The 22167-nt window shown below is 35.7% G+C and overlaps 1 protein-coding gene across 1 annotated transcript in view; it reads left to right on the forward strand.

The window, feature by feature from the left end:
• Nucleotides 1–14180, forward strand: part of REDIC1 (regulator of DNA class I crossover intermediates 1) — a gene marked incomplete at both ends in the record, with an annotated part of 117325 nt that extends 103145 nt beyond the window's left edge. Inside the window, 2 exon segments of the mRNA XM_080811377.1 lie at nt 9326–9420; nt 13713–14180. Coding sequence (XP_080667503.1) covers nt 9326–9420; nt 13713–14180 — 563 coding nt within the window.
• Between the last annotated feature and the right edge of the window lie 7987 nt (nt 14181–22167).

Genomic DNA, 22167 nt, shown 5'->3' on the forward strand with positions numbered 1-22167 from the left:
GTTGATCTTTTGCTTGGATGATCTGTCCATTTCAGTGAGAGGGGTGTTAAAGTCCCCTGTTATTATTGTATTATTGTTGATGTGTTTCTTTGATTTTGTTATTAATTGGTTTATATAGTTGACTGCTCCCATGTTAGGGGCATAGATATTTAAAATTGTTAGATCTTCTTGTTGAACAGACCCTTCATGTATGATATGGTGTCCTTCCTCATGTCTTTTTATAGTCTTTGCCTTAAAATCTAATTGATCTAATATAAGGATCGCCACCCCAGCTTTCTTTTGATGTCCAATAGCTTGATAAATTGTTTTCCACCCCCTCACTTTAAATCTGGAGGTGTCTTTTGTGTCTTGGAGACAAAATATCTATGGATCTTGTTTTTTTATCCTTTCTGATACCCTGTGTCTTTTGATTGGGGCATTTAGCCCATTAACATTCAGGCTAACTATTGAGAGAGATGAATTTAGTGCCATTGTATTGCCTGTAAGGTGACTGGTATGTTAAATTGTCTCTGTTCATTTTTGGTCTACTACTTTTAGGCTCTCTCTTTGCTTAGAGGACCCCTTTCAATATTTTCTGTAGGGCTGGTTTGGTGTTTGCAAATTCTTTTAATTTTTGTTTGTCCTGGAAGCTTTTTATCTCTCTTATTTTCAGTGCCAGCCTAGCTGGATATAGTATTCTTGGCTGCATATTTTTCTCGTTTTGTGCTCTGAATATATCATGCCAGTTCTTTTTGTCCTGAAGGTGTCTGTGGATAAGTCTGCTGCTAATCTAATATTTCTGCCATTGTATGTTACAGACTTCTTGTCCTATGCTGCTTTCAGGATTTTCTCTTTGTCACTAACACTTGTATGTTTTACTATTAGATGATGGGGTGTGGACCTATTTTTATTGATTTTGAGGGGAGTTCTCTGTGCTTCCTGGATTTTTATGCTTGTTCCCCTTGCCGTATTAGGGAAATTATCTACTTTAATTTGCTCCAATATAATACCTTCTGCTCCTCTTTCTCTCTTCTTCTTCTGGGATCCCAATTATTCTAATACTGTTTCGTCTTATGGTATCACTTATCTCTTGAATTCTCCCCTTGTGGTCCAGTAGTTGTTTATTTCTTTTTCTTCAGCTTCTTTATTCTCTTTCATTTGGTCTTCTATTTCACTAAATCTCTCTTCTGCCTCATTTATCTTAGCAGTAAGAGCCTCCGTTTTTTATTGCACCTCATTAATAGCTTTTTTGTTTCAAATTGTTTAGATTTTAGTTCTTTTATTTCTCCAGAAAGTGATTCTCTAATATCTTCCATGCCTTTTTCGAGCCCAGCTAGCACCTTGATAATCGCAATTCTGAACTCTACTTCTGACCTATTGCCAATGTCCGTATTGGGTAGGTCCCTAGCTGTCGGTACTGCCTCTTGTTCTTTTTTTTGTGGTGAGTTTTTCTGCCTTGTCATTTTATTCAGATACAGATATATGTAGGAGTGAATAAAATATTGAAAGAGCGGCAAAGACCCCAGAAAAATATACACTAACTAAATCAGAAGAGACCCAAAACCGGGGGAGAAGAAAGAGGGGAAAAAATATATATGTGTGTGTGTATATGTATGTGTGTGTATATATATGTATGTATATTTCATTAGTGTATATTTTTTTATACACACACACACACACACATACATGTACGCACGTACATATATATTAGACTGGTGAATAGAACAGAGCCACCCACTTGATTTTGGGTGTATTCTGGTCTCTTAGAAGAAACTACCTCCCAAAATTTTAAAGAAAGGAAAACTTATATATAAACAAAAATAAGGATAAACACAATGAAGGGATGGAATACGAATGTAAAGATGAAAATTTTAAAAACATTGTAAAAAAGGAATTGATAAGATAAGTTGGTTGGAAAAAAAGGAGAAAAAAAAGAAAGTGATCAGACTGGAGACTAGAACAAAGTGATGTGCTGGATTCAGGGTATATTTTGATCTGTTAGAAGAAATTGTATCCCAAAATTTAAAGGAAAAAAACCGATGTGTATACAAAATACAAGGTTAAATACAATGAAGGGATCAAATATGACTATAACAATGAATATTTAAAAGTTTTTTTTAAAAAGGTATTAAGATGAAATAGTTAAACGTTAAGAGAGGAAAGAGGAAAAGTTAAAAAATAGAATAAGAAAAAATTTTAAAAAATTTTAACTTTGCAAGACTAGAGGATCATGGGTAAGTTGCCATGAATTCTATGCGTTGCTTTCCCCTAGCTCTGGAGTTCTGGAGTTCTGGAGTTCTCATTGATTGATGACTTGGCTGGATGTTCTTGCCGATCTTCTGGGGGAGGAGCCTGTTGCAGAAATTCTCGGATGTCTTTGCCCAAGGCAGACTATGCCATCCTTGCCAGGCTAAGTAATATGCTCGGGTTTGTGCTCAGGTTTGCTCTCCAGAGCTTTTGTTCCCTGAACACTTTCCATTGAGCTTTGGAGAATGGCAGTGAAAGTGGCGGCCTCCTAGTCTCCCGCTGAGAGGAGCTGAGAGGTCAGGGCTCCACTCCTCAGTGTGGCCTCAGAGAAAAGCAGTCAATCACTCCTGTCTCCTTGGTGTCTGGCTGTACTCTGTGCTCACCTGGCCTGTGACAGTATTTCTATCTCTGGCACACATTTGGAGTCTCCAAACCCAACAGGTTCCTGCAGCGCTCCTGCGCTGCTCCTCCCTGAGGAGGAAGGTGAGTCTCCCCGGATTTGCTACTTGTGGGATCCCTGCTCAAAGCACATTGGCTCGAGTGTGCCTTGGATCATGGCTTAAGTTAACCCTGAGCTGAGAGCTCAGTCCTCGGCTCTGTCTCTATAGCTGGCTTCCCTGCTCCGATACCTGGCAGCTGTGCCATACTCAGACACCCCCAGTCTTTCTGTGACCCTGTGGGTCCTGAGACCACACTGTCCCCAAGAGGGCTCCACCCCTGCTTAGCCTCTGGAATGATGTCCCTCAGTGGAGCAGACTTCTAAAAGTCTTGATTTTGTGCTCCGCTGCTCCACCACTTGTCAGGAGCTGGCCCTTCCCCACACGGTCTGTCTTCCCATTGGTTTGGATTCACTTCTCCGCATGTCCTACCTTGCAGAAAGTGATCAATTTTCTGTTCCTAGAATTGCTGCTCTTCTTCTCTTCTATCTCCTGTTGACTTTGTAAGTGTTCGGAATGATTTGAAAACTAGCTGAACTCCTGGGACCTAATGTTGTTTCAGTCTGCTACTCTTCTGCCAGTTTGCTTGAGATAGCCTGTAGTACCACATCTTATTTATACATCCTCTGGCAGTGATTATTTGGGTTGTTTGGATATTTTGATATGATAAACAGTGCTTCTTTGGCAATTCTTGGTATTTCTCCTGGCACACACACACAAAAATTTGCTCTATGATGCAGCTCTAGGAGCAGAATTGACTAGTTCATATGACTTGAATATTTTTACTTCTTCCAGGTAATGCAAAATTATTTTCCAAAGTAGTCGTGCTGTTCTAACCTTTCACTATCCAGAGGTAGGCGTTTTAGTTATTATATATTCTAACTCCGGGTCAGCTTTTATCATTGTTGGCAATCTGAAATCTCACTATGATTTTAATTTATATTTCCCTAATTATTAATTGGGCAGATTGACCATCCATGTTTCATCTGTGAAATGCCTTTCGCGTCTGTTGCCCATATTTCTTTTAAGAAGTTTGGCTTTTCTTATGGGATGTGTCTTTTATATATCTATATATGTCTATCCTATATATCTTTTATAGATCCTAGGTATTAATTGGTTGTAGGCCTATGTGTTGCAAATACTTATATTTGAGTGTTCTTTTTATTCTGTGCTGTCTTCTTATGGACAAAGATTTCTGACAATTTTTACATAGTCTGTGATAAAATGATCCTTCTAGATATCTAGTCCAGTAGGAAACCTAGAAATTTTTATGAATCTTTTTTCTTTTAGAATTAGTTTAATTTTTTGAATATGTAACACATTAGTTCGGCTTCTGTCCCCATCTTTGCGGCTCTGTTTCCTTCTGCATCATGTGAATATCTGTTTTTTTGTTGGTTTATAGTTTTCATTCCAGTTTTTTTTCCCCACTCCAAAATAAAGCCTAAAATATATATAAGTTCACATAGTGTATGAATCTTAGTTCTTGCCTTTCTCACTCCAAATGTAATACTGGATATTTTATTTAATATAGGATATTTTATACATTAATTAAACAGATTAATAGAACATCCTGTAGTGTTTGCCATGTTAATGTTAGACATTCTTTCATCCTTTATTTATGACTGTGTAGTAATCCATATGTGGATGGATTATAGTTCATTCAGTCAGTGCCCTCTTGATGGACATTTGGGTTGTTTCCAGTATTCTGTTCTTACAAATAATGTTGCTTAATTGTGGAAGTACATTTTTATGGTAATTTCTAGGAGTAGGATTGCTGAGTATGAGGGGGAGATACATTGTCTTCTTTTTTTCTCAGCTTCTTTTTTTAATGCTCCATGCCCACTGTAAAGCCCAACACGGACCCTGAACAAAAATCAAGACCTGAGCTGAGATCAAGAGTCAGATGCCCAACCAACTGAGCCACCCAGGCATTCGATATACATTGTGGGTTTTTTTGATAGGTATTGCCAAATTCCCTGTCATACCATTTGGCAATCCTATAAGAAATGGGCCTTTTATTCTGCAGACTCACCAACAGGAGTTGTAGTCTAAGTTAGAAATTTTTTTTGTGAATCTTGCAATGATAGATGGATGTTTGAGTTTTTTAGTGCTCTTTCTATGAGTTAAATTGAGCTTCTTTAAAAAAATGTTCAGTGGCTATATTTGCGTTTCTTGTTCCATGAACTCTCTCTCCATGTCTTTGAGGATTTTTTGTTTTAAGATTCCTTTATGTATTTGAGGCAGGGGGCGGGCTGAGAAAGAGGGAGGAAGAAACCCAAGCAGATTCTGCACTGTACAGAGGCCAGTGTGGGGCTTAATCCCACGACCCTGAAATCACAACCCAAGCCAAAACCAAGTCAGACTCCCAACCAATGTGCCACCCAGGGACCCTATGTCTTTGAGCGTTGGGCACTTTTCTTATAGTTAAGAAGAGCTCTTTATGTATTAAAGAGATTTAGGCCTTCGTGATCTATCACAAATATTTTCTCCTAGTTTATTATTGGTTTTTGCATTGTTTTTACTTTGCTTGTGGTTATGTTTTCTGCTTTTGCAAAAGGCTTAACATTTTGTTATGTAGTTAATTTTATCAGTCTCTTCTTTTATACTTCTGGATTTAATTAGAAAGACTCTACACTCCCCGATTATAAATGAATTCACTTATATTTTTTTTTAGTATTAGCATGATTTTATATTTTTACATTTAGGTCTTTAATCCATTTGGAGTTTATACTGAATTAATGTGTGAGATATATATCTATTCACATTTTTAAAATGTATCTTTTCCCTAAGTACTTGTGATACCACCTTTTTTATATAGTGACTTTCTATATATACTGGGATCTGTTTTGGGACTTTCTATACTTTTCATTTCTCTTTCCTAATCTTCATGTGCTAATATCATACTATTTTTATTGTGAGAATTTTATAGTATGTTTAATTTCTTGAAGAGTCACACCTCCCTTTACATTTTTTTAAAAAAAGTTTTTCTGGCTATTTTTAAATTATTTTTTCATATAGATTTTAAAATCAACTTGTTTAACTTCAGAGAAATGTTTTAATTTTTATTAGGAAAATGTTAAAGGTATTTATTACTGTAGTGTGTGCTGTCTGTCTAATGATATTAATTAGCCTACCTAAGAACAAGAGATGGTTCTTCAATTAATTCAGTCTAATTTTATATTTTTAATACTTGCTTAAAACATGTTTTAGCACTTTAAAGTTTTTCTTTAGATTCTGCATGTGTCTTGTTAGATTTATCTATAGGTACTTTTGTTGTTTTGTTGCTGCTTTCGTGTGAATATGTATTCCATGTTTTTACATTAATTAAGATTCTAGATTTTGAGCTTAGGGCACTTGTATGTTGATTATTTTATTGAGAATTTTTTAAGGAAATGACTTTGAGGGGAATGAGTAATTTGGGGAAGACTAATTTTTGGCATCTGTAAAAATGATTATTAATTTTTCTTCATAGATTTTTTTTTATTTTAGCAAAAAAGCACATAACATAAAATTCACCTTCTCAGCAGTTTTCAAGTGTATAGTACAGTTCTGCTCCCCTTCCCCCTTAGCCTATGACAACCACCATTTAACTTTGTTGTTATGAGTTTGAATATTTTAGATGCATAAGTCGAATTATGCAATGTTTGTCTTTTTGTGACTGGCTTATTTCACTTAGCATAATATCTTCAAAGTTCATTCATGTAACAGTATAGGATAGGATTTCCTTCTCTTTTAATACTGAATCATATTCCCATGTAAGTATATACCACATTTTCTGTATCCATTTGTATGGAGACATCTAGGTTGCTTCCACCTTCTGGCTTTTGTGAATAACAACTGCAGTGAACATGAGTGTACAAATATCTCTTCAAGATCCTGTTTTTAATTCTTTTGGATATATACCCAGAAATGGGATTCCTGGATCATATGTTACTTCTGGTTTTAACTTTCTGAGGAACTTCTGTACTGTTTTCCAGAGCAGCTGCATCATTTTACAGTTCCACTAATAGTGCACAAGGGTTTTATTTTCTCTACATCCTTGACGACACTTATTATTTTCTGGGTTTTTAAATTTTTTTTTAAAGGTTTTATTTATTTATTTGACAGACAGAGATCACAAGCAGGCAGAGAGGCAGGCAGAGAAAGAGGAAGGGAAGCAGGCTCCCTGCTAAGCAGGGAGCCCGATGCGGGACTCCATCCCAGGAATCTGGGATCACGACCTGAGCCGAAGGCAGAGGCATTAACCCACTGAGCCACCCAGGCGCCCCTGGGTTTTTAAATTTTTGTAGGTTGGCCATTCTAATGGGTGTGAGGTGTGATACCTAACAGTGTTATAGATCTTTTAAAACAGTGAATTTAACTAATGGATTTTGTGATATGGACTGTCCTAGCATTTTTATAATACATCCTACCAATTTATGATGTATTATACTTTTGTTTGCTATTCTATTTTACTATATCCTGTTTTAATTTGAAATATGAAATATAAGTGTTTATATAAGATTTTTACATTGATGTGAGATTTGTCTTTAGAGTATGTGTGTAGTATGTGTGTGTGCAGTTTTTCTGATATTTTGGTATTAATATTATATATCAGATTCACAAAAAATTTTAAAGCTGTATACATGTAGGGGTGCCTGGGTGGCTCAGTGGGTCAAAGCCTCTGCTTTCAGCTCTGGTCATGTTCCCAGGGTCCTGGGATCGAGCCCCGCATCGGGCTCTCTGCTCAGCAGGGAGCCTGCTTTCCCCTCTCTCTCTCTCTGCCTGCCTCTCTGCCTACTTGTGATCTCTGTCAAATAAACAAATAAATAAATCTTTTTAAAAAAGCTGTATACATGTAAAAATTGAGGATATTTGAAAGATTTCTTGAAATTTGCATTTCTTGCCTCTTCTTTTCCCCAATTTCACTGCTTTATAGCAGCTCCTTATCACTTCATAACGAGTTTATTGCTTTAATTTTCTAACTGACCTGAATTTATTCAGTCTCACCCTTCTTTACTCTATCTTCAGTTAGATGCCTTGGTAGATAATCTAAAATGCAAATTTCTTTAATATTAAAGTATATCCTTATACTTCCTTTTTTTCTGCCCCATATGCTGTTTTACATCTTGTATCTCTAGAAAATGTTTATTCATCTTTCAAAACATATTCTTTATACTGTGTCTTTTCTTTTTAAGATATTTATTTATTTATTTATTTATTTATTTATTTATTTATGTGTTAGAGAGACAGAGCTGGAGTGGAGGGAGGAGCAGAGGGAGAGGGACAAGCAGACTTCATGTGGAGCGAAGAGCCCGATGTGAGGCTTGATCCCATGACCCTGAGATCAGGACCTGAGCTGAAATCAAGAGTTGGACACCTAACCAACTGAGCCACCCTATGGTGGGAACCCCTATGCTGTGCTTTTTTTGTAGCTCTTCCCAACTCTCTCTTTGAGCTTACCACACTCTGTTCTCTGTTACTTTTCTACCTTCTGAGACTTCTGTTGCACCTAATTTTGTGACTTTTTCTTTTAAACGGTATGTCTTTCTCCGTTAAAAGATTCTGAACACTTTGAACATTGTAGGCATGCCATGTTTTCTTATAATTATAGTGCCTTACATAAAGTAATTAATTACTCAGTAAGTGTTGAACTGAATTGATATTTCAGTCTGCATATCTTTTCTTAACACCACTATAGGTAAGATATTCATTCAGTAGACATCTGTCTTCTATTCTAATGACTCTGGGTTTACTGTACCTATGAAGTGAATGAACCTTACCAGGGGAATGCTCTTACATTACGGTGTTAGTAAAATCCTACCGTTTACTTTTCTGTACTCTGTTTTCTATTATCAGGGAGAACCTGATCTACAGGTGTATAAATTTTCTTCTAGAATGATGAACATAAGGGTATCGGAGTTCAGCTAAGTCCTCTCTGTCTCTCAGCTGACTGATGGTTAGATTCTGTTACAGAGAGCATTAGTCCTGATCTGAGGCGTGTATAGATAGTACTTACAGTTTATTGCATATAGGAGGACATGTGATTTGATATGAGTTGTTGCTCCATACTCCATTAACTTGTGCTTTTCTTGATAGGAAACCCATTTTCACAAACAAGGAGAGGAGTTGTTGAAGCTACTGTCAGTCTGTAGTATTTTTGCATTGTAGGGAGTCATGACCTACTTCTCAGGTGCATCTTTGAACTTTAATTGGAATCATAAGAGAACACATTAAGCAGATAATGAAAGAATATCATACTGGAAGCTTTGAATTGATTTTTTTCATATGATTTTGATTGTACAATGAATCATCATTTACTGGATTAACAAATATCTGGCCCTTGGGACTTAATAAACTTGGGTTATTCCTCCTTACTGCAGTTGACACTTTATTTGTTTGTTAAAAAATGGTTCATCTTTGGAAAAAAAATCAATCCAGTTTTCTTTATTCTTTCTTCCCCTACGTTATATACTCTTATAGATACAAATGTTTTGAGTGTAGAATAAACCCATAATACCCTATCAGAAATGCAAGCTGCCTAGTATTCAAGAGTTTAACTAGTTTTTGCACAGTTTAAAGTGCTATAGAATGTCAGCTGAATTTATTTTGCCGGCAAATTTCTTCTGCCTCTGTATATATTTTGTAGAGCATTGACAAATACCATTCTTCATCAATTAAACCTTTGTTTTCAGATCATGATTCTTCACAGAGTAGTCAGTCTGCCAGTTACTCTCCAAGGCCAACAGATAGTTGCTTCAGTTCTAGTTCAGAGATGGTAAGTTACTTTTCTTTTTGCTTATTAATTTATGCTTTGCTTATTTGGAATTAATTTTATTTCTCACAGTTTTCCTTTACATTTTGAGAAAAATAATTGTCAGTAAGTGGTGAAAATAAATGTAAAGAAAAAATTTAAAAATATTTAAAATGTAAGAAACTTATAAACAGAAATTTGTAATTGAAATGTTAGTATCATTCATTAACATTTATTAAAATGATGTGTTCATTGTTACTTACAAAAGCTACCCTTATCAAGATGTGTATGTGTATATGTTGAAGTTGTATGCTTTTTAAAATTTCCACTCACAATAATTGAAAACCTGAAGCAGCTAAGAATATTTAGAAAACGTCTGAAGACTTATATGAAGAAAACTATAAAAAGTTGAGTAATGTAATCTAAACAATTGGAGTGACATGATAATGTCCTGAGTAGGAGAGCTGCATTTCTCATAAATCACATGTTTCAGTGGAATTCTTCTTCATTGAATCTTCCATCTTTTTTCCTTTCCTTTTCTTTTTTTTTTTTTGTCTCTGGCTCACCATCCAAACTGCTCTTACTGAGGAAAAAACACCTGTGACCCCTATGTTGCCAAATTCATTGGTCACTTTTCAGTTTTTATGACAACTAGTAATACTGGAAAAAGTGATTTATTTTCTTTTTTTTTTGAAACATTTTCTTCTCTTTGCTTTTGTGATAGCACAGTATCTTGGTTTCCTTCATACCTCTTTGAATTCAGCTTTATGCCTTTGCTGACTCTCTTCTACCTTTCCCCCTATATAAATGTTATAATGTTTAGGGTTTGCTATAGTACTCTTTCTTCTCTTAGATTACACTCTAAACTCTAGGTGATGTTCTTTTTTTTTTTTTTTTTTAGTTTTTGTTTATTTATTTGACAGAGAACGCTAGCAAGAGAGAGAATACGAGCAGGAGGGTGAGAGAGGGAGAAGCAGGCTTCCCGCTGAGCAGGGAGCTCTGTGTGGGGTTTGATCCCAGGAACCTGGGATCATGACATGAGCCGAAGGCAAACGCTGAACAACTGAGCCACACAGGTGTCCTTCTGGGTGATGTTCTATATCCCATTGACATATGCTATCTTGACTCAAGACAGTTTTTAGCTCTATCACTTTAGCCCGGATCTTTATTGATATGTCTCAGTTGATAGATCTTCTTGGATATTTCACAAAAATCTCCTTTTCTTCATATATTAAACTCCTTGGTCTTTGCCCCAGATCAGTATTTCTGGTAATTCCTATATGAGTAGATTCATCCACTCAGTTGTTCATGCCAGAAATTTAGTTAACTTTGCCATTTCTTCCTGGCTTATCAGTTTTCTTAACCACATTCATTCTATCATTTCGTCCAATCAGTTTTACTTCCAGAATAAATTGCATATTCATCTGCTTCTCTCAGCTTCTGCTGTCAGCACACTAAAGTACTGATGTATTGTTCTTGCACTATTGTGGTTATCTCCTGGGAGATATCTCTACTTCCACTCTTGCCCCACTTTTTTTTGTTAGCAGTCAGCATGATCTTTTGAAAACCTAGTTTGAATCATGTTATTTCTGTGTTCAACTATTCCGTAGATTTATATTTTACTTTGGAATCTTAACTACTTACGGTGGCTAAAGCCATGTGTAATCTGGCCTCTGGCTACATCTCCAGCTTCTGCTAGTCTCCCTTTAACAGCACAGTCCACATGTACTGACTTTTTACTTTGCTTAGCTTACTGGTCTCTTTTCTGTTTCGGGGCCTTTATATATTGTTTCCTCTACCTTACTCTTATTTATCCTTTAAGTCTCAGTTCAAATATGTGACTTCTTCCAAAAGCCACTCTTTGGCTCCTCCTAATTTAGGTCCCTTATGGGGTGCCTGGGTGGTTCAGTTGGTTAAGCGTCTGCCTTCAGCTCAGGTCATGATCTCTGGGTCCTGGGATTGAGTCCCACATTGGGCTCCCTGGTCAGCATGGAGTCTACCCCTCTGCCTCTAACCCTGCTGCTTTCTGTCTCTCTCTCTCAAATAAATTAAGAAGAAAAAATAGGTTCCTTAGATATGCTTTCAAAGTGCCTCATACTTTATAATGCTTTTCTCAATTTGTAATTATATATACATGTATATGATTATTCGGTTACTATCATTTCCACCTATGAGAATGTGTGCTTTAATGGGGCAGCAACCATGTCTGCTTCACTCACATTGCAGTTGCTGAAGGAATATTTTCTTGAATAAGTGTATTGAGCGTGGGTTTTTTTTTTTTTTTTTTTTTTCAGTGTGTGCCCAGCCAGTCTCAAGGCTATTTCTTGGGCTTACTTTTTCTATTTTAGTGCCAGTCCACTGAGGCTATATCTCATTTTAGGGTATTTATGTTAACTCTCTTTATTTAAAAAAAGCTGAAATAATCAGTACTTTAGATAAAATTTTTGTTCAAATATTTTGGTTAGTTCAGTAATTAAAAGATAAATTTTTCATGAAGTTGAAATATTCAAGCTAGCAAACTGAAATCTACGCCTATTAAGTTTTAAAACTTAGACTTTTTAAGATAACAATTGAGATATTTATTCTTTTTTTTTTTTTAATTTTTCTTTCTCTCTTTGTTTCTTTGTTTCTTTCTTTTTTTTTTTTTTTAAAAGTAGACCCAGCGCAGGGCTTGAACTCACAACCTTGAGATCAAGACCTGAGCTGAGATCAAGAGTCAGATGCTTAACAGACTGGCTGCCCAGGCACCCTGAGCTATTTTTTCTTATTTAACTTTTCTTTTGTCTGCTTGATTTCCTGTTAGCTTATACTCTTTTTTAATTATACCTTTCATGAGATTGGGCCCGTAAAAGGATACAATTTAGTTGTTTTTTGACCTAACAAGTCAATGAGTGAATAATTTGTTTTTTTAATTCCTTTGTAAAAGGGAAGGGGGATGATGTAGAGACAAAATAGGGACTGATAAGAGACAAAAATTTTTCTTTTTTAGTTCTTTTGCATTTTTAAGATTTTTAAAAAAATTTTTTTTAATTTGACAGAGAGAGAACAAGTGCACGTGCAGGAGTGCACAAGCAGGGAGAGCTGTAGAGGGAGAGGAAAAAGCAGGCTCCCTACTGAGCAGGGAGTCCTTTGTTGGGCTGGGATCATGATCTGAGCTGAAGACAGAAACTTAACAGCCTGTGTCATCTGGGCACCCCTCTTTAGCATTTTTTTTTTTCCTCTTTAGCATTTTTAATACAAGAATTATTATTGTTGTTCTTGCTGTTTTAAAAGTCCATAAACCTCCTGGGAAGTGATAGATTATTATTATTTTTTTTTTTTATTTTTTTTTTAACTTTTTTTTTTTTTAAGATTTTATTAATTTATTTGTCAGAGAGAGAGAGAGAGAGAGCGAGCGAGCGAGCACAGGCAGGCAGAGGCAGAGGGAGAAGCAGGCTCCCTGCGGAGCAAGGAGCCCGATGTGGGACTCGATCCCAGGACGCTGGGATCATGACCCGAGCCGAAGGCAGCCGCTTAACCAACTGAGCCACCCAGGCGTCCCAGATTATTATTTTTTTTTAATTTTAATTCCAGTGTAATTAATTTTATTAGTTTCAGGTGTACAGTATAGTGATTCAACAATTCTATACATTACTCAGTGCTCATCATGATAATTGTACTCTTAATCCCTTTCACGAATTTCACCCATTTCCCCAGCCCACCTCCCCTCTACAGTTAAGAGTCTGTTTTTTGGTTTGTTTCTTTTTTCTTTGTTCATTTGTTTTGTTTCTTAAATTCCACATATGAGTGAAATCATATGGTATTTGTCTTTTTCTGACTGATTTCTTTCACTTAGCATTATAGTCTCTAGATCCATCCATGTTGTTGTAAATGGCAAGGTTTGATTCTTCTTTATGGCTAGTATTCGATTATGTATATATGTATATGTATATATCAAATCATCTTTATCCATTCATCTGTCCATGGAGACTTGGACTGCTTCTGTAATTTGGCTATTGTAAATAATGCTGCAATAAACATAGGGGTGCACATAACTTTTTGAATTAGTGTTTTTGTATTCTTTGGTTAAATGCCCAGTAGTGGAACTACTGGATCATATGGTAGTTCTATTTTTAAATTTTTTCGAGGCATCTCCAGAGGCAGATTACTGTTTGAAGACTGGTTGCTGGTATACCACTTTTGAATTGCAACCTGCCAAGTATCTTCTGTATTTTGAAATTTTCTATAGTATGAATTTTGAGAATGCCATGAAGTGATTGAATGATTTTTGTAAATTTAAGCAAAAATTTACAGCAAAATTACTAAATTTCCTTTAGCCATCTGAAGATGAAGATCAAATATTGCAAGAAATGAAAGAGTCAAATGGGAGATCCATCAGAATCAAAGAAACAACTAATAATTTTTATCTAGAAAGGATGCCAAAACTTCCATGTGGTAGGATTATTAAGAACAGTGCCAAAATTCATAAACAAAATGAAAATCTTCACCAGTTCTCAATGAAAAATAATACAGATCAGCTTCCACTGTCTCAGTGTAATTCAGCACACATATTACAAAACAAAACTAGTAATAACTGCATTCTACAGGTTGCAAGATGTGATGCATGGGTACAAACAGACAGTGAACCTGTAATGGAAAAAAAATTAGATGCTGCCGTACAGTGTGATATAATTTCAAAATGTAAATGTAGAAATAATGTGTCTTCTCCTTGTAATATTGAAAAGTGCAGTGGAAGTATTAAGGCAGATACCACTGGAGGGCAGGAAATCCTTAAGAACAACTAATATTCTAAAACCTCATCTTAAAATTTAGCATTTCATTTAATGTTCAGAATTTCATGAACATAACAAGGAATGAGAATATGTAGATAAGCACAAGGTGAAAGTATTTGAAGGATATATTTATGGCTTATTTTAAAACACTTAAATATTAATGTATACATTTAATTTTACATAGATTTTTAACATCTACATAGATATATCTTCAAGATATGCATAGTATATCTTCAAGTTTTTAGAAAATAATATATATGTAAATTTACTGTTTATAATTCTCATGGTGATTACTATGATATGCTGCTGTTTATGGATAAAAGTATGTTTAATTGCTTCCTTCAGTTTTTTCCTTTATTTTAAAATTTAGTGCAGCTATGTCCATTACCAAAAATTTTCTCCAAGATTTTAAGACAGAAAATAATGCTAAATAATAACAAACATGTTTTAAAATCTCATAAGAATTTTGTTAGCTACGTATATTATGAATTTGCATGTCATCTTGTTGCAGGGGCCATGCTAATCTTTGTATTGTTTCAGTTTTAATATGCTTCCAAAGTGAGCACTATTGGCACTATATTAAATATTATACCCTCATTTAAAAAATTCTGGCATTTTTAGTTAAAATATATTTTCTATTATGTTTGGATAATGTTTTTTGTTGGAGCTTATATTCAAAGAAAAATGTTTTTGTCTTCAAGATACAAAAAATATTTCAATGCTTTTGTAAGAGAAATGTTCAATAGTGGGAAAATGAGTTATATTCACTAATTTTAATCTTGCTAAGATTCTTTTCAAAAATATTAGATTTGTTCATTTATAAAATACAGGCTTCACTTCCTACATAACATTTATTTTTTGTTTCAGGATTTTAAATGTTCATACTCTGGAATTGACCATTTGTATGGAATTTTACAAACTACACAGCAGAAGGCATTCTGATACATAATTGAACCAAAAAATATAGTTGGTAGGAGTTTCTGTGCCTTTAAAGAAAAGGATGATGAGATATTGCATTGTCACATGCACACATATCTATTCAGTAGTTTATGCTGTAGGGGTGATCTGAAGCATAATGATTTAGAAACACCAACAGCTGATATTTAAATGGTACCAATCTTAAGTTTTTAAGCTAGTTTTAGGAAGTTACTTTTGCAGACTCAGAAAGCTCAAAGACCTCCTAAGTATTTTCTTAAAGTATAGTAATCATCTCATGAAAGGGGAATAAATTATCCAGTGTACATTGATAGTTTTTCAGAAGGCTCAGTTTTCATTGTGATATTAAACAAAAAGTATTCCATCATGGGTTGATTATCTTGAGCATTATTATTCAAAGTATGACATAGCAATGAAGATCAATATATAGAAAAAGAGGCCCCTTTACTGGTGATACTAGAATAAGATCAAGCTGTGAATTTTAGGTTGGTTTCAAATATCAAATAAATGGAGTTTTTTTCCAAATACTAATCAAAGTATACTAGTACTGAAAGCACATTCATTACAGAAATCTAAATGTAGTTATATTTTTATCAATATCATAATGTGGAAATTAAGCTCAGTAAGCTAAAAGGAATGTGAGGACTTTCTAGAGCAGTGACCACATAGGATAAAGTGCAGTGTAGTAAAGAATGTAAACTTGCCCCAAAAGAGATCTGCCCTGTGCCCTTGGCTTTTGGGATATAATCTCTAAGTGCTTGGAGTGTTGTTCATACCTGATAGAAATCTTTGTTAGCCTGAGGACTTTGGGCCAAGCTAAATAGTAACAGTGTGATTTAGAATGAGACTTGGGGTCAGGCTGTATCAGCTCAACTTCTTAAGGCTTTTAGAAACTGAGGTGAGCATGTGGAAGGTCAGCCGTGTCACTGTGATGGAGTCCCAGTAAAGACTCTGGACACTAAGGTTTGGGTGAGCCTCCCTGGTTGACAGTATTCTGTGTGTTGTCACACGTTAATACCAGGAAAGTCTGTGACTCCATAGAAGAGGACTACTGGATGGTCTGCATTTATCACTTTCCTAGAGTATATTTCTTCCCTAGGCTGATTTTAATCTGGATTTTCTTCCTGTAATAAACTGTAACTGTGAGTATAACAGCTTTCAATGAGTTCTGAGTCCTTATAAAGCAAATTACTAAATTTGAGAGTGCTCCTGAAACCCCCTGAAATAAGGGTAGTTTTGTGGGCTGTTCCCTAACTTTGCAGTTGCTAACTATTTAGGTGCTTTAAGAAGATAAAAATATTGGAAAGGAAAGTGAGTATAGATTTACAAAATCAAAAAGACATCTCTTATGTAGTAGAATAGATTGTAGCATACTTCTCAAAATACAATATTGTTTAGGTTTTCCTTTGGTGAAACCATTTAATGAAAAAAAAAAACTGAAGTTAAACACCTTTCTTTCCATATTCACAATTTAAGGTGTATAAAACAAAGTAAATTCTAGCTGAGGTTTATCCAAATGAAACAAAATTGGAAGCTTAAAGGATTATGCACACATTTGTAATGTAAACTACCAGTCACAGAGCCGGCAAATAAGATAATGTACAGTCAGTAATGGCTGATGCATATGATAACTGATCTGGAGTTGATATTTAACGGATTTGTGAAACAGTGCTTTATTTTGGTTAGAATTAATTACTCTAATAAGTTGCCATTTGTAATAGCAGGAAGCTATCTTTAGGGATAGTTTCATGTAATTTTCTTTTATAGCACTTAGCCATAGTTGTTATTTATTTGTGAATTTCTTAGTGAATGTTTATTTTCCCCATGACACCAGATATAGCAGTGAGGCAGATGCTGTTCTTGCTCTGCTCACATTTCCTTGGCACTTTCCATTTCGATACATGCCAACCTGATTTCCAACTGACAGTATTTGTGACTTACTTCCTGAGAGGTTTCTCTTGGCTGCAGACATGTGCTCTGTGTGCAGGCAGGCAGGAAGTACCAGGGAGTTAATGCTGTTTGAGAGAAGTCTTTTAAAACAATGACTGATGGGGGAATGCCTGAGTGGCTCAGTCAATTAAGCGGCTGCCTTTGGCTCTGGTCATAATTCCAGGGTCCTGGGATGGAATCCCACATTAGGCTCCTTGCTCAGTGGGGAGCCTGCTTCTTCCTCTACCTCTGCCTGCTGCTGCCCTGCTTGTGTGCTCTCTCTCTGACAAATAAAATCTGTTAAAAAACCAACAACAATGACTGATGGGAGTTGATGGGTAAATACTCCAGTTCCCTTGCCTCTTGTTTTTTTTTTTTAAGATTTTATTTATTAAAAAAAAAAAAAGATTTTATTTATTTATTTGACAGAGAGAGATCACAAGTAGGTAGAGAGGCAGGCAGAGAGAGAGGGGGAAGCAGGCCCCCTGCTGAGCAGAGAGCCTGATGCGGGATGTGATCCCAGGACTCTGGGATCACGACCTGAGCTGAAGGCAGAGGCTTAACCCACTGAGCCACCCAGGCGCCCTCTCTTGCCTCTTGTGCACAATAACTTCCTCAAAGCATTTTCTGTGCCATTATGTACTCAAGGTGTGATCCACAGACCTGTAACATTAATGTTACCATTGCATAGGAGTTGATTAGAGGTGCAGATTCTTAGAACCTACCCCAAAACTAGTGAATCAGAATCTCTGGGAGTGGGGACCAAGAACATATGCTTAAATGGGTGATATTTATGCCCTTTAAAGTTGGAGAATCACTATTCTTCTGGAGTTCCTTGAAAAGGTTTTTAAGTTGCTTACAATAGTAACTTGCTTGATAATAAACCATTTATTAGCTTCCTTCCTTTCCTGTCTCACTTCCCTACTTCCTTACTAAGTCTTTCTTGAAATCACACCCCCCAAAAACGAAATGCACTTAAATGTTACATTCAGTTTTGTCTTATAGTTTGCTTCTGGGAGAATCCATATTGACAGGGACCATGACACATTGATGCATGAATTCTCCTTTTTGATTCAGATTCTGACATTGCTACTTTTTTTAATTTTACAGTTCTCTAGTTTAAGTTTTCCATCCATTTCTGCCACATGCTGAAAACTCAGTGCATCTAGCAGCATATTAGACACAAGTGCAGAGAGAATTTTTGAAATGAAGTATACATTATAATAAGTTGTCCAGAATGCACAAGAGAAAGAAATAGGAAGTATGAATGAAACAATAAGGAGGATAGAATAAGAAGCTCCAACATCTACTTAACTGAAGTATTCAACAGTAGAGGAGAGAGAGAATGGAATAGAGGAATAATTTAAAGTGATAATGCCTGAGAATTCTTCAGAATTGATCAGTCATATTAATTCACAAATTCAAGAAGTCCAACAATTTCCAAGTAGGAAAAATAATATGAAATCCATGTATAGACCCAGTGTAATAAAATAGCGGAGCCTCAAAGAATATCTTGAAAGCAGCTGTAGAGGAAAAAGACTACCTTCCTACAAGGACAGCTACACTGTTAGATGACTTTTTAATAGCATTAATGGAAGACAAAATACAGTGTAGTTATACCTTCCAAATCCTGACAGAAAAAAGGTGTCATTCGAGACTTCTGTTTCTTTCCCTATAGCTCCAGCACTGTTTGAAACCACCAAACTAGCCAGTACTGTCATAGGACACCATTTCTGCAGGATTTGGTGATTTATATTTAAGGCTTTTGTATATAGATAGTGGTTTCTCTTTGTAGGACAAGTTCCTGATTTTTTTCACTGTTTAGTCTTCAACCCATATTTTTAGTAATTTTTCTATTGTTTCCATTTCTTTAAGCTGCCTTCTTATTGACTTTGTAAGCACTTGAAGTTGTTCAAGCCATAGGAATTTCTTTTGTTTTTTCAGTGTTCTTTCTGATGGTCAGCAGTATATATTCCTTTATGCCTGTTGCTGCACTCTCATTTCTTTTAAAATGCTTCATTATTTCAGACTTCTTTAATACTTAAGGCTTTCCTTTTATATGCAGTGCTTGGCATGTATGTGGGGCCTAATGCAGGCCTTGAACTTAAGACACTGAGGTCAAGACCTGAGCTGAAATCAAGAGTTGGATATTTAACTGACTGAGCCACCCAGGCACCCCACACTGCCTTTTTTTTTTTTTTTTTTTTAAATCAGGACACTCAGACTTGTTTGGGATGTTAAGTATATATATATGTGTGTGTATGTAAACATATACACACACATGCATATATTTCTTATATATATAATTCCCACAAATGTGAACGAATAGCAAAACATTAAAAACAATACAATGAAGACATTTGGGAGATGGAGAGGAGAAGTGAGTAGGGGGAAATCGGAAGGGGAGATAAACCATGAGAGACTGTGGACTCTGAGAAACAAACTGGAGGGTTTTGGGGTGAGCCTGGTGGTGGGTATTATGGAAGGCACGTATTGCATGGAGCGCTGGGTGTGGTGCATAAACAATGAATTTTGGAACACTGAAAAAAAATAATATGGTGAATCAAAGTAACTGGAAGATTTTTCAATATGTGTGTGTTCATTCTGTGTATACCTGTGTGGCTCAGTTCAAATGGGTACAGTTTTGTGCATTTACCTAGGGTTTCTTGTGGATGCAATTGCTTATCAATCTGTGAAATTTATATCATTCTTAAATTGTTCCCTAATATATAATATGGGAACAAATTTGCCTTTTCATAACAGTTGTTATAGCAAAACTTGACCATTTCTTTCTCAGACCATAGTGTCTTTTCAGTTTTTTAATGGTGTCTTTGAGAGGAAAGATTCTAGTTTGATCAAACCTAATTTATCTTTTCAGAAAAATTAATGACGTGGTCACAGCTTCTTCTGTGTTTCCTTCTAGAAGTTTTTTGTTTTTTAATAAAATATTTATTTATTTGACAGACAGAGATCACAAGTAGACAGAGAGGCAGGCAGAGAGAGAGAGGGAAGCAGGCTCCCCGCTGAACAGAGAGCCTGATGCGGGGTTTGATCCCAGGACCCTGGGATTATGACCTGAGCTGAAGGTAGAGGCTTTAACCCAGTGAGCCACCCAGGCCCCCTCCTTCTAGAAGTTTTGTATTTTTAGTTCTTACGTTTAGGTCTATGATTTATTTCTAGCTTTTATTTATTTTGTGCCACATAAGGTCAAAAGGTTTTTTTCTTTTAACATAGGTATATGCTCCAGCAGCATTTGTTGAAAAGACGATTCTTGCACCTGAATGAACTTTATGCCTTTGTCAAAATCACTTGACCATGATGTGTAGGTTTGAACTCTTTATTATGTTCTATTGCTTTTATTATTTTACCTATTTATTACGATTTATGTTCTAAAATTTGTTTATTATAGATATATCTCCGTATCTCTTATGTGAAGAACACATTATCTTGACTAATGTAGCTTTATAGCAGGTTTTGAAATCTGTTGTTGCTACCTGTTTTTTAAAATAATTACTTTGACTTTATATGTATTTCCATATAACATTTGGTCTCAATTTTACATGTGTTTGTATGGAAAAGTATTAAAATTTTCTTAAGGGGGAAAACAATCTTAGAAAATGAATAAAAATTAAAAATAAGTAATAGTTTCCAAATTACTCTGTTCTCATGTGGTTTTATTTTTTTTAGAGATTTTATTTATTTATAAAATTGAGATGCTTGAATAGAAATTAGGCTGAATTATGTTTAGTTTAGTAACAAGTGATTTTCTTCAACATCCTTTTTCTCATGTAATTTGGAATTCAAAGCAAATTAACATTATCTTTATTTTAACTGAATATTGCCAGTATAAAAAACGAAAGAAGTACCTTGACATTCTTAGTTTCTTACTTAAATGGCATATATTTCCAACTGGAATTACCTCTCTGGTTTTCTTTCTTTCTTTTTTTATTAGAGTTTTTCTAAATTTATTTATTCAACAGAGAGAGAGAGAGATCACAAGTAGGCAGAGAGGCAGACAGAGGGGGAGAGGGAAGCAGGCTCCCTGGCCCGATGCGGGGCTCGATCCCAGGACCCTGGGATCATGACCTGAGCCAAAGGTGGAGGCTTAACCCACTGAGACACCCAGGCACCCCTACCTCTTTGGTTATCTATCATCTTGAATTCTTCCTTTGAATTTTCTGAAGGCTGGAACATAGTCTCAGATGCTGGGACCAAATCTGACCTTTGGAGCAGGGTGGAATGAAGGGTGAGAATGAAGGGTAGGAGAAGAATTTAAATGGTTTTAGTTAGTCTGTACTTAAGGGGCTCAATATCAAGTCAAATCTCACAATGACCTTTTCCCCAGTTCTAGTAACTAGCTTTCAACTTTCCTTGTACACAATTCTAGCAACCAAATTTCTCTTATTTTCCTCATACCTATATCCTCATTCTAACAAGTCTTTCGCTCCACACATTAAAACCTTGCTCCTGTACCCCAGCCTCAGTACCAGTTTGTAAACTGACCTACCTATAATTATGTGTGGGCCTGTTTGGATCTCTAATGTTCTTTGCATCTAGATTCCCACTGCACTGCTCCTTCTAGGAAATGGCTGTCCTCTGCCAGTGATGTAAGCCACTTGCCTCAACTGCCAGCTGCTTTCTGACCTACACCTACACATCCTTCTGTGTAGCATGCTCTGCCTGGCTGAACATCCTCCTGTCATTCCCACTTAAGTTTACCCTGGCCTTTCACTTGTCCTGTCACAGTCAGGAGATGAGATACAAAGAATTAAAATTTGTAAATGTCTGACACCCTTATTTTGGTACATAAAAAGCGCAAGATTAAGAATAAAACATGTTGAAAATAACCACTATAACACTATGATCTCTACATACAGACTTAGAAAGTCTTAATGAAATGATTGTGCCTGCTAATATGGCCAACTATCAAAGAGACTTGTAGAAATTTGCCACTCATTCATTATACATTTGCTGAATGGAATGCAAACAAATGAAAAGAGACCTGTGATGATTCTTGGAATTAATATAGGTACACGGGAAAAGTTTTTAAAGTTTATGAATACTGTTACTTATAAAAGTCAGAATAGCCAAAGATAATGACTTACCATTTTTTAAAAAGATTTATTTATTTATT

Source organism: Martes martes (genome assembly GCF_963455335.1).
Source record: "Martes martes genome assembly, chromosome: 8".
In the NCBI taxonomy this organism is placed as follows: Eukaryota; Metazoa; Chordata; class Mammalia; order Carnivora; family Mustelidae; genus Martes; species Martes martes.